Genomic DNA, 13,789 nt, shown 5'->3' with positions numbered 1-13,789 from the left:
AATAACATGGCGGGCTCTGAATGAAGTGAACATAGACATTTATTGGTAAAAATCTTGGGGTATAATTACAACCGTGCAAGGTAAAAAAAGTTGGTAAATACAATCAGTGCAGTGACAAGAAACAAGACAAACCAAACATAAATAAACATACAGTGACAAAAACCGGCCGGCTGATATATAAACACTTCAAGTATATTAGTTATATATTCAATCGAATGCAATTGCAGTATTAATGTTCTTGAAAGGACTCCTTCATGGGCGATCGGTCGCCACTTGGTCTGGTAACGGTATTGAGCCGTTAGCGTTGTGCATTAAATCCAGTAAAACCACTTGAAGTGGTGTTGTTGGCACACTTATTGTGGAGGGAGGGTTAGGGAGTATTCCATCCGGGAGGCAGTTGGGTGAGACAGAAACTGTTTTAATGTGTTGCCCTATGATGATGTACCAATCATGGGTTGGTGTGGCTTAACGGGGACTTACGCAGGGATCTGACATTAGTGTCTTGATCGCTGACGGTGTATTGCCGTTACTTCACCCCTATGTGGCAAGATGTTGCTCGTTGTTACAGACAAAGTTTTTTTATGCCTTTGTGGTGTGGGGGTACAAGTACTTGCTACCTTTCTAGTGGTCCATGGAGCAATATACACCTACCTATCCGGGGACTATGCAGAGATCTGACAATGGTGTCTAAATCACTGACGGTGTAATACCGTTTCTTCACCCCTGTTGTTGGTAAGGTGTTGCTCGTGGTTACAGGTAATGTGTCTTATTTTAGTTGTGTGGGGGTATAAGGTAGTGTCGGGGACTTTTGCAGAGCCTGCAGTATTCTGGTGTGTACCTATGTTTCCCGCTGACCGCATGTATTGTATGTCGGTTCAGTACGGTTTAGGTAAATAGTGTTTGCTCTGACGGCTTGAAGCCGTTTCTTCACCCCTGTTAGGCAAGTACTTTTTACCTTGTCGATGGTCTGTAGAGCAGTGCACCTGCCTCCTCCGCCACCTCTCTCGTGCCGCCTTCGGTCTCCGCTCTCCCTGGCAGTCCTGGTCGTCCGATGCTTGATGGGAGTGATGGAGGGATGTGCCGCCGAGGCTATGACGTCGACGCGTTTCGCTTCTGGACGAAGCTACGCAACAGGAAGCGAAACGCGTCGACGTCATAGCCCGGCGGCACATCCCTCCATCACTCCCATCAAGCATCGGACGACCAGGACTGCCAGGGAGAGCGGAGACCGAAGGCGGCACGAGACAGGTGGCGGAGGAGGCAGGTGCACTGCTCTACAGACCATCGACAAGGTAAAAAGTACTTGCCTAACAGGGGTGAAGAAACGGCTTCAAGCCGTCAGAGCAAACACTATTTACCTAAACCGTACTGAACCGACATACAATACATGCGGTCAGCGGGAAACATAGGTACACACCAGAATACTGCAGGCTCTGCAAAAGTCCCTGGCACTACCTTATACCCCCACACAACTAAAATAAGACACATTACCTGTAACCACGAGCAACACCTTACCAACAACAGGGGTGAAGAAACGGTATTACACCGTCAGTGATTTAGACACCATTGTCAGATCTCTGCATAGTCCCCGGATAGGTAGGTGTATATTGCTCCATGGACCACTAGAAAGGTAGAAAGTACTTGTACCCCCACACCACAAAGGCATAAAAACTTTGTCTGTAACAACGAGCAACATCTTGCCACATAGGGGTGAAGTAACGGCAATACACCGTCAGCGATCAAGACACTAATGTCAGATCCCTGCGTAAGTCCCCGTTAAGCCACACCAACCCATGATTGGTACATCATCATATGGCAAGTGGCAACACATTAAAACAGTTTCTGTCTCACCTAACTGCCTCCCGGATGGAATACTCCCTAACCCTCCCTCCACAATAAGTGTGCCAACAACACCACTTCAAGTGGTTTTACTGGATTTAATGCACAACGCTAACGGCTCAATACCGTTACCAGACCAAGTGGCGACCGATCGCCCATGAAGGAGTCCTTTCAAGAACATTAATACTGCAATTGCATTCGATTGAATATATAACTAATATACTTGAAGTGTTTATATATCAGCCGGCCGGTTTTTGTCACTGTATGTTTATTTATGTTTTGTTTGTCTTGTTTCTTGTCACTGCACTGATTGTATTTACCAACTTTTTTTTACCTTGCACGGTTGTAATTCTACCCCAAGATTTTTACCAATAAATGTCTATGTTCACTTCATTCAGAGCCCGCCATGTTATTGCTGACTAAATAACCTCCTTTTCTCTGTGATCTATACAGAAACCTTTTGTTTTTATGAACTGGATGGGCTATTGTCTTTATTCAATCTTAACTACTATGTAACTATCAGTTCGATTTCATGCAAGATGTCTGTGCAAGTCGCACCTGAACTTTCAAAATCAGTGCGACTCCGATGGATTTGTGCAGATTAGACCACTTCCATTGCGGAAACAATCACATCACATTAAAAAAAAAAAAGACTGCACTTGTCTCAGCACCAATTAATAATTTAATGTGAAGCTGCAATCTCAAATGTGAGATATTGATCACAAAATTAAGAAATAAGTGATGCACTAAAACTAGAACAAATATCAAATGTGCAAAGTGCTCAAACATAAATTAAATCACAAAGTTTCAATCGGTCCCATAAATGGTGATGGCAAGAAGTTGAATCCTACATAAGTGACACTAGGGGTATATTTAAAGTCCCAAAGCTTCCCTTTCCTCCACCATATATATCGGGATGATACCCTGAGTCACTCCATTAGTGTATGTTTAATCTATACTCCATTCCACACTCACTTTCCTGTTAAAATCATTTATATACATTATCTATTTATTGTAAGAGAAGGATGGGATCATTTTCTGTATCTTTGGGTGTTGGTGGGGATGTTTGATTGTAAGCTGGTGTGCATGGTTTGATGTATTAGTAAAGCTGTGTAAAACAATATTTTATCTTCTGTCCTTCCTCCAGTGGTTACCATTCAGAAGGACCCAGTGTTCAACCTTGAGAACCTGTACTTCAAGACCCAACCAGACAGATATGAAGGAGCTATCCGGAATACTTTCCATCTAAAGAAGAAGATGAAGGAGTTGGGATGGGAAGACAATGGACGAGAGATGGAATATGCCCTCAGGTCATTTTAACCACTTAAGCCCCGGAAGATTTTATTCCCTTCCTAACCAAGGCCTATTTTGCGATTCGGCACTGTGTGACTTTAACAGACAATTGCGCAGTCGTGCGACGCTGTACCTAAACAAATTTGACGTCCTTTTTTTTTTCCCCACAAACTGAGCTTTCTTTTGGTGGTATTTGATCACCTGTGCGATATCATGCGCTATAAACAAAAAAAGAGCGTCAATTTTGCAAAAATAACAATATTTTTCAAATTTTTTTTTTTTATATGAAATTCCCCAAAAAATTTTTTAAAAATCTCAATTTTTTTTAACATTTTACGCCAATTTGTTTTATGCTACATATGTTTGGTAAAAAAAATCGCAGCAAGCATATTTTGATTGGTTTGCGCAAAAGTTATTGCGTTTTACTAACTAAGGGAAAGATTTTTGTCTTTTTTTTTTTTTTTTTTTTTTTTTGCGGGACTGCGACATTGCGGCGGACAGATCGGACCCTTGTCTGACATTTTTGACACACTTGGGGTTACCAGTGACATTGCTACAGTAATCAGTGCTATACATATGCACTGTTACTGTAAAAATGACACTGGCAGGGAAGGAGTTAACTTTATTTGAGAAGGAGGGGTTAAGTGTGTCCCTAGGGGCGTGATTCTAACTGTGATTGGATGTGGCTTGAGGTGTAAGAACAGAGATCAACAGTCCTACATAGCAGAACCGTATGATCTCCATTCTTACACAGGGAAGAATGACAGGAGGCTTTGTTTACATTAGCCGCCTGCCTTTCTCCCGGTGTAACGGACAATCGCGAGTGCCCAGCGGACATCGGGTCCGCCGGGCAGACGCGCGGGGGGGGGGGGGGGGGGTCCGTCAGCGCGCTGGCTCCCTAGAGCTTCACAGGCTAGCGACGTAGCCCTACGTCACTTTGCCTGTGAGGGGCTGACCGCCGCAGTAAATAGTCGTGCGGCGGTCGGCAAGTTACATAGTAGGTGAGGTTGAATAAAGACAATAGTCCATCCAGTTCAACCTGTGTAGGTGTGTGTGGCTGTAATCATCTCATATAGCCCTGAATGTTCTGATCCTTGAGATGTACGTCTAAGAGTCTTTTGAGAGCCACCATACTTCCCGCAGAAACCACCTCTTGTGGTAGAGAATTCCACAATCTTGTAGCCCTCACAGTAAAGAACACCCCACGTTGCCTGAGGTTAAAACGCTTCTCCTCTAATCGCATTGTATGCCCTGGAATCCTCGTGCAATCCCTTCGATTGAACAGCTTTTTTTCTAAGCTGAGATCCCCATTGAGATATTTGTAAATTGCTACCATGTCCCCCCTCAGGCGTCTCTTCTCCAGGGAGAATAAATCAAGCGATTGCAGACGCAATTCATAATTAAGGTCCTCCAATCCCCTAATCAGTTTAGTTGCCCTTCTCTGGACTCTCTCCAGCTCCAACACATCCCTCCTGAGGACTGGTGACCAGAACTGGACAGAGTACTCCAGATGCGGTCGGACCAGAGTTTTATAAAGTGGAAGGATTATAGTCTTATCTCTGGAGTACATCCCTTTCTTTATGCATGCTAATATTCTGCTGGCTTTGGCAGCTGCTGCTTGACATTGCATGCTATTGCCTAATCTATCATCAACCAAGACTCCCAGATCCTTCTCCATTTTTGATTCCCCCAAGGGTTCCCCTCCTAACGTGTATTGTGATTTTATGTCCCCAAGTGCTAAACCTTACACTTCTCAACATTAAACCTCATTTGCCATGTCGTTGCCCACTCCGTTATTTTGTCCAGGTCATTCTGTAGGATATCTGCTTCATGCTGTGCAGTTATTGCCCTGCCCAATTTTGTGTCAAAAGTGGTTAATAGCTGGTGATAAGTTTCTAAATAAACATGTTCCTTCATCTGCAAACTTCCTTTTATATAGAGCAGCCTTTCTCAACCTTTTCTACACAGAGGAATCCTTGAAATAGCTTTCTGAGCTCAGGAAATCCCTGCTAAAAATTACTGTACCAACATCTCATGATGCGTTAGTGCAGGCCTTGACAAATTTGCTTGAAATCTAGAAGCCCGTCAACAAAGCTAGGGGGCAGTTTTTTTTATTTTTATTTTTTCATGCATGCCTAATGCCTGGCTTCTGTCAGACTGGCTGCCATACACACGGGCCGAATGGAGGCCAGTTTTTAATGAACCAGCTGATGTTGCCTGGCATTCTGCCCGTGTGTACTTGGCTTGATGGTGTGATGAGCAGTGGCTCACTAGGGAAGGACAGTGCAGCAAGTTGGAGGTGATAGGCGATGCAGTACTTCATGGCCCCTTTTCACAAGTGCACCTCCACTAAGCGGAATCTGCTTGCTCAGCGGGGATTTCTCTGCTAATCCCTGCTGAGCAGGTGGATGAAAGGTTCTGTCTACTCTGCTCAGCACTGCCATTGACTGCTTGTTGCAGCCCCAGCCACCACAAGAGGGCGCCAGGTCGCCACAAGAGGGCTCCAGTTCCCCGATGGAAGCGTCTCCCTACAGGAGGCCGCAAAGCAGCGGTATAGTCTGCGCATAGGTGGGGGAACGCAGTGTATCCCAGGCCGCTAATTCTAGTCGCCAATGCAACCTGGCGCCTGGGGTTTGTTGAGCCCTGCTTTAGTGTGATGGACAGTGGGAAGGATGCTTATTACATTATGGTCATTGTAAAGAATGACCCCCTTACGGATGGCTAAAAAGATCAAGGTCAGTGAGAACTTATTTCAGAGGCAGAAATTGCTTGAGGAATCCGTAGCAACCTCTGGAGGAACCCTGATTGAGAAACCATGATATAGACAGTGTTAAGCACGTTTTTAAATATACCATGTACAAATCCCTCTGTTCTTCACTTTTTTTGGGTAGAAATAGGAACAGGGCCGGTCCTACCATGGGTTCAGCTGGGTCCAGCAAGTTTTTTTTCCAGCAGTTTTGTGTGTCCTCAGTTTGCCGCGCGTTACGGGCGGCATTTTGCCATCTCATACTGCCATCCGCAGTGCAAACTGATGAGTATGAGGAGGCAGAAACATCTCCCCCGGGGAACGTCCCTCGTGTGATTGTGGTGTGCGCAATGACGTCAGACATCAGCGCACTTCATCTCACGCAGGGCAGGCTGGATCTTCTAGGGTTGTGGTCGCAGCAGACATAGGACTGACAGGAGTACGGAGGACAGACAGTGGGTGTTCGGTGGACCGATCCAGTGGTGAGTTATGGAAGAAAACAGTATATATAACATTTTCTAAGTTTTTAATTTAATAATGCTATTACTGTCATTTTTTTTTTGTCCTATACCCCACAAAATAGACCCTCAACCCCCACCCCCACAAAGCATCCTCTTAACCCCCCCCCCCCTCACACACACAGTGCAGCCCTTTAAAAATGTTGTATATAGTCAAGGTGCTGTTGCATGTAAATCTGACTTCCTGATAAATTTAATTTTAGTTGTAACTATCATGATATAAAATAATAGCTGTGAGGGCCTTTTGGGGAGCGTGATTTTTTTTTTTTTTTTTTGGGGAGTGGAGGGGAAGCATTTATTCTTATTTTATTCTTGGACCCAGGCAGCACAATGTCTTGGGCCATCCCTGAATAGGAACAACTAAGGGCTAACGTGTTTTTGGCTTGGGTTTACACATTGGTTTGTGTAGCATTTTTGACAGATGTGTGAACTTGAAAAAGTATTCATACCCCTTGACATTTTCCACATTTCTCCTATCACCTTCCTGGACGGCACACCTGAGAGATGGGGGGGGGGGGGGGGCTCCTCTCTACAGGAAACAGAATGAATTAACAGCTTGCTATAAGCTATAAGTCTAAACGCCCCCCCCTGCTCCCTAGTATTGATTGTGTTTCTCCCTACACAGGGAAACGATTGTTTTTCCTCTAACCAGAAGACCTGGGAGGGTCGGATGGTACTCCTGTGAGGCAGGCATAGAGAAGCCAGGGAGGAATGAACTAACCTGCAAGCTCAGTCCTTCTCACAGGTAGCCCAAAAATTGTACCAGCGGTCAGGTCACAAGGGACTGTAAACCGTTACTGTATACCACTCAGCAGTCTCAGCCTCTCGGTCTCCTCTTTTTCCTCCTCCTGCCTGCAGGGGAGTGTGATTACCAGTCTCTGGTAAAGTCAGTGACAAGGAGAGGACAGAAGCGCAGCCCAGAAGAGAGGGAATCGCTGGAGGAGACACCGGACCAGATTGCTACTGTGTGATTTAGCAAAGTGATTTAGCAAAGCAAGTGTCTGCCTTACCACCTCAGATGGAAGGAAAGGCAACGCCAGTGGCTGCAGGCAAGAGCAAGTCAGTAAGTTCCTTCCCTGAGGGGAGCTCAGAAAAAGGCAAAGTGTTATAAGGAGAAAGGCTGTCTGCTAGTCACTCTGGATTTTTTGAAGGTCCCGATGAGCACAGTGGCCTTCATTATCCGTAAATGGAAGAAGTTTAGAACCACCAGGACTCTTCCAAGAGAGGGCCGCCCGGCCAAACTGAGCAATCGGGGGAGAAGGGCCTTAGTCGGGGAGGTGACTAAGCACCCGATGGTCACTCTGACAGAGCTCAAGCGTTTCTCTGTGGAGAGAGAACTTCGAGAAGAACAACCATCTCTGCAGTGCTCCACCAATCAGGCCTGTATGGTAGAGTGGCCAGGCAGAAGCCACTTCTCAGTAAAAGGAACATGACCGCCCACCTGGAGTTCGCCAAAAGGCACCTGAAGGACTCTCAGACCATGAGAAACAAAATTCTCTGGTCTGATAAAACAAAGATTTAATTTTTTGGTCCTAATGGCAAACGTCATGTCTGGAGTAAACCAGGCACCGCTCATCACCTGGCCAATACCATCCCTACAGTGAAGCATGGTGGTGGCAGCACCATCCTGTGAGGGATGTTTTTCAGAGGCAGGAACTGGGAGACTAGTCAGGATTGAGGGGAAATATAAATGCAGAAATGTACAGAGACATCCTTGACAAAAAACCTGCTCCAGAGCACTCTGGACCTCATACTGGCGGCAAAGTTTCGTCTTCCAACAGGACAACGACCCTATGCACACAGTCAAGGAGTGGCTATGGGAAAACAGTGTGAATGTCCAGCCAGAGCCTAGACTTGAACCCGATTTAAACTTCTCTGGAGTGATCTGAAAATGGCTGTGCACTGATGCTCCCCATCCAACCTGGTTGAGCTTGAGAGATTCTGCAAAGAATAATTGGAGAAACTGCCCAAAAAAAGGAGGGCCAAGCTTGTAGCATCATACTTAAACAGACTTGATGCTGTTATTGGTGCCAAAGGAGCTTCAACAAAGTTTTGAGCAAAGGCCGTGAATACTTACCGTATGTATGTACATGGGATTTTTTTTTTTGTTTTTCTATTTTTAATACAATTGCAAAGATTTCATACAAACTTCTTTCACATTGTCATTAAGAGGTAATATTTGTAGAATTCTGAGGAAAATAATGAATTGAATCAATGTAATGTAATGTAACATAACAAAATGTGGAAAAAGTGAAGCGCTGTGAATACTTTCTGGATGCACTGTAAGTTATTCAGGATCTCTTGTGGTTTGGACTATACCCCTTGGCTGGACTAAAAGCATAAAATGTTATCCTGCAACCCTTAATGGTTAGGTTTCTGGTGCAAACCTCTATGCAAGAGCTACATATACTAACCTGTATTTAATAATTGCTTGTTAACCTACAGGTGTCTGATTACCCCCTGGCTAATATGACATGCTGCCATGTGCACATAACATAGACCGTACGTAATTTATATATTGTTTTGTTATTACACTGAAACTTGCAGCTTATATTTATATATAATAAAAATAACATAAAAAGGTGCGTATAAGAGCAACAGCCCACATAAACACTAGCAGCGCTAAAACACAGCCTCTATCGAGGTTACGGGTATGTGGCACAATATAAATAATGTGAGTGAATCAAAATGGTAGATGTTGTTATAAAGCCAAAAGTTCACAAGTCCATGATACTCTCAGGGTGAAGTCACATGAAAGACTGGGTGCATAGGAAACTTGATGTGTAGTGAAATAACAAGACTTCTTTGCTGGTCACTCTGCAACCACCAAATCCTTCACCTCACCACTGTGCTCCCCCCCCCCCCCCCTTGAGAGTAAACACGTACCCTTAAACGCTAGGGTATAGCGCTATGTTCAACAGGTGATCCTCCACTCCCGGATGGCGATTCCCCTCAGGATTCCACTCCAACTGGTAGAGATATGAACAGCACCTCCTCCTCCTCTCCTCTCACATAAAAGGGGAATAATAGGGACCCATAGCGTAATATGTACATACAAGGCTTTATCGAAAAGTTAAAATCACACTCACATGGAATCGGATGTAGTTAAGCAAGAAACATATCCAAGGGACAAGACCCGGTCCTCCCACTGCTAACGTTGTCCCCACTGAGCCACACGGTGCGGGTGATCCAGCCACCTAATCGCGATGTTGCCCGGACTCAATTGGCGTTATAGCTGGGGATCCTCTGGGATGTCCTTGGTGTAAACTGAATGGCCGCGTGCTCACGCTCTGACGCGTTTCGTCGGCACTGGACTTCTACTGAGGGCGTGAGCACGCGGCATCATCACCTCACCTTTATACCCTTTTGGGAGGGGGGGTGGTGTTAGATACTGGGCAGGGTCCTCACCTGCGTGGGCGGCCGGAAGCTAATCCGCCACTAATTAGCGTATCACTTGCGTTGGCGGCCGGAAGCTACTCCGCCGCTGGTCTCTGTGTCCGCTCATCCGGACATTGGAGACACCGGAAATGACGTTGTAAACTCCGCCGTTCTCTGTGTCCGCCTATCCGGACATCAGAGAAACCGGAAATGGCGTCATGCGTCCCGCCCTGCCATCGAGGCTGGAAACAGGAAGTGGAGCTTGCAGCCACCTCGTTCTCGAAGCCGAAAACCGGAAGTGGAGCTCGCAGCCACCCCGTCCGACCCCACACACACACCGGAACGACGTCACACCCCACATGAATACAATGCGAATACCCAAATAAATTAGGCCACATCTTAGTCCCACCTCCGCCGCAACCAAAACAATCGATAAGGCCGGTGTAACGTGAGAATTACCTACCCCGTGAGAAAAACCTACCCTCGTCACTTCCTGCCAGGAACAGCTGAGCAGCGCAGCAGTGCGCATGCTCACAGCCCCGGATACCTAATGGAAGAGCTGAGGATCAGACTAGTGCGCATGCGCACTAGTAGGAAACGATCACGGTGTCCGTGAAAAAAACCTACCCGCGCGGGGGTTACATTAAAACAGCTGTGCTGCACTATGAGTCATCTCCGCTCCTGTCACTGTCACTACCCTGATCTTGGCAAGTAAATATAAAAGCGGCTCTGGGCTCCGTGATTTATCTTTTCATACAGCCGCCGCCGCTTTTATATTTACTAGCCAAGATCAGGGAAGTGACAGGGGCAGGAGCGGAGATGACTCATAGTGCAGCACAGCTGTTTTAATGTAACTGCTCGCCTTACACACACTGCCGTGAACCGGAAGTGACGAGGGTAGGTTTTTCTCACGGGTAGGTAATTCTCACGGAACACCGGCTTCATGACCGTCCCTACGGCCAGTGGGGACATCGCCTGTACACATATATTCCCTCATTGATTTCCCAACATTAAGTACAATTAACACATGCTTAAAAATGCACACCTCAGATATCCCATAACAGATATGAAACTAAAAGAATGATTACAGTCACTGATTCCCACCAAGAACCTGCTATTGCCCGCAAAGCCCTATGACATGGGTGTTATATATAAATCAGTGTAGGGATAATATACAGATTGACTGGTCTTAAATTCCCTTTGTTATTTCTCTAAATAGTTTCATGAAAACTGATCTATGCAGTAAAACGATATTAAATACTATACCCCATATAATGGGGATATCGCCTCCGCTATCGCCTTATATTGGTGCTCCCCTAGGGAGCACCAATCAGTCAGCATGTGCCAATATCAAAACCAGGGCTCTCTGACTTAAGTTACACAATTTGAATGATTATTGTATCAGACCAACTAGGTCCTATTTGTCACCACTCATTCTCAAATTTAAAGCGGTAGTATCCCGCTTTTTGACACTTTTACCTACAGGTAAGCCTATAATAAGGCTTACCTGTAGGTACAAATAATATCTCCTAAACCGGCACGGTTTAGGAGATATTTACAGTGCATGCAGCCGCTCGCGCCAGCGGCGCATGCGCTCTGAAGGTCCGGGGGGACCTTCAATTAAGTTGCCGGGAGCTTGCCGGAAAAATCACTCCCGCGCGCATGCGCGGGACTGACGTCATCGCGGCTCCGGCCAATCATCACGCCGGAGCCGTCTCTTCCGGCCAATCAGCGCGCCGGAGCCGCCGAACCTGGAAGAGACGACGAGGGATCATGGCAGCGCCCGCAGCGATGTCCGGGGGTCCGTGTCGGGGCTTCGTTTTAAGGTAAGTTACACATAATGGGCTAGTATGCGATGCATACTAGCTCATTATGCCTTTGTCTTGCAGGTTTTTTTTTTTTTATTTTTTTTTTTTATAGGGTTTACAACCGCTTTAAATAAGACTCCACGTGTGATGGCGTACTATAAATTAACAAACTAAAACGGCCGTCCAAATGGCCAGAATAACAAATGTTTAAACATCATAACCAGATAAAATGGATAAATCCTATATCCTAATCGCTGATGAAGCAGTTGATATCCAACTCCACGTTCATACCATTAGGGGCTAATGCATTAGTTTGGTAGATCCAGAAGGTTTCTCTTTTGGAGAGCTCCCTGACCCTATTGGAGCCCCTCCATACCTGTTCCACCCTCTTGATTCCCCAAAAACGCAACCCTGAGGGGTCCTTATTATGATGGTACTTAAAATGTAGGGAAACACTGTGGAGCTCTCCAAAAGAGAAACCTTCTGGATCTACCAAACTAATGCATTAGCCCCTAATGGTATGAACGTGGAGTTGGATATCAACTGCTTCATCAGCGATTACTAGCCCAGAAGGATCAGTACCAGTCATTTTGTAATCAGGACTATTTGGTCCATAAAAGTATTATTTTTGTAATATTCCTTTTTCTCTCCCGGTTTTATCAGTACTGTATGTCTAACAGCTCATGGGCACCTGGAGGGTAGGTCCCATTTGAGCTCCTATAGTAGTGGTATTGAACGATACACGCCTTGATCAGGTTGCTGCCAGCTGTTCTATAGGATTTATCCATTTTATCTGGTTATGATGTTTAAACATTTGTTGTTCTGGCCATTTGGACGGCCGTTTTAGTTAATTTGTTTTTAACTTTTCGATAAAGCCTTGTATGTACATATTACGCTATGGGTCCCTATTATTCCCCTTTTATGTGAGAGGAGAGGAGGAGGTGCTGTTCATATCTCTACCAGTTGGAGTGGAATCCTGAGGGGATCGCCATCCGGGAGTGGAGGATCACCTGTTGAACATAGCGCTATACCCTAGCGTTTAAGGGTACGTGTTTACTCTCAAGGGGGGGAGCACAGTGGTGAGGTGAAGGATTTGGTGGTTGCAGAGTGACCAGCAAAGAAGTCTTGTTTCACTACACATCAAGTTTCCTATGCACCCAGTCTTTCATGTGACTTCACCCTGAGAGTATCATGGACTTGTGAACTTTTGGCTTTATAACATCTACCATTTTGATTCACTCACATTATTTATATTGTGCCACATACCCGTAACCTCGATAGAGGCTGTGTTTTAGCACTGCTAGTGTTTATGTGGGCTGTTGCTCTTATACGCACCTTTTTATGTTATGATCTGAGTTATAGCGGCTGCTTTATTTGGGATATAGGCACATGAGAACTTACACTTTGCAGAGTTGCTAGGGGTATACGTTTTGATCCTTTGAGCATTGCAAATACATAAGCGCTGAGTGGGTGGGATAAGGAATTATTGTTTCTTTCTTGCTCCTGTGAAATTATATTTATATATAATATATTTTTTCACTTGCGCAGTTGTATATTTTTTATGATCATCAAGCATGGCCTCGGCCTCATGGCCTCGGCCTCATGGCCTGGGTACTTATGACTTAAAACATGTGGACGACAAAATGTTAGACCATACAAATGATGTGCACAGTGCATAAAAATCAATATGAGATCTTGCATAAACGTGCAGATTAAACAAAATGACAATAATTCTAAAAATTAATAGTACAGTGCTGGTGTTATAACAATAAAAAGTGACAGTAGTGAAAAAGTCCCAATTGTGTGTCTGTGGTGATCGTGATTTTTGCGATTACCACACACAATTGGAACTTTTTCACCAGCACTGTACTATTAATTTTTAGAATTATTGTCATTTTGTTTAATCTGCACGTTTTGTAAGATCTCATTTATTGATATATTGATTTTTATCAGATGATGAGGCTGCTGACATCAGTGTTCAATGTCAACATGATGTGTGTTAGCCTAGAACATAATATGGGCACTGCGGTGTGATATGGTCTGGACTGGACACTTTTGGTGTGATTCGAGTACTGCTGGTGTGAATATGGCATGCTGATGTGATGTGTGGGTACCTCCAATCAGATATGGTCACTTCTGTTGTCATACATGTACCTCTGCTGTGACGTGGGCACCTCTAATGTGATGTGCACACCACTGGTGTCATA

General features: G+C 45.1%; 1 protein-coding gene across 1 annotated transcript in view; it reads left to right on the top strand.

Annotated features, from left to right (window-relative positions):
* Positions 1–13,789, top strand: part of LOC309561237 (peroxisomal acyl-coenzyme A oxidase 2-like) — a 121,452-nt gene that overhangs the window by 6,950 nt on the left and 100,713 nt on the right. Inside the window, exon 2 of the mRNA XM_082265031.1 lies at positions 2,987–3,149. Coding sequence (XP_082121157.1) covers positions 2,987–3,149 — 163 coding nt within the window. The remainder of the gene's footprint in view (positions 1–2,986; positions 3,150–13,789) is intronic.

The sequence above is a fragment of the Pelophylax lessonae genome (genome assembly GCF_965119305.1).
Source record: "Pelophylax lessonae genome assembly, chromosome: 8".
NCBI lineage: Eukaryota > Metazoa > Chordata > Amphibia > Anura > Ranidae > Pelophylax > Pelophylax lessonae.
Note: the sequence above shows the minus strand (reverse complement) of the source record. Positions and strands in the feature narration are given on the sequence as shown.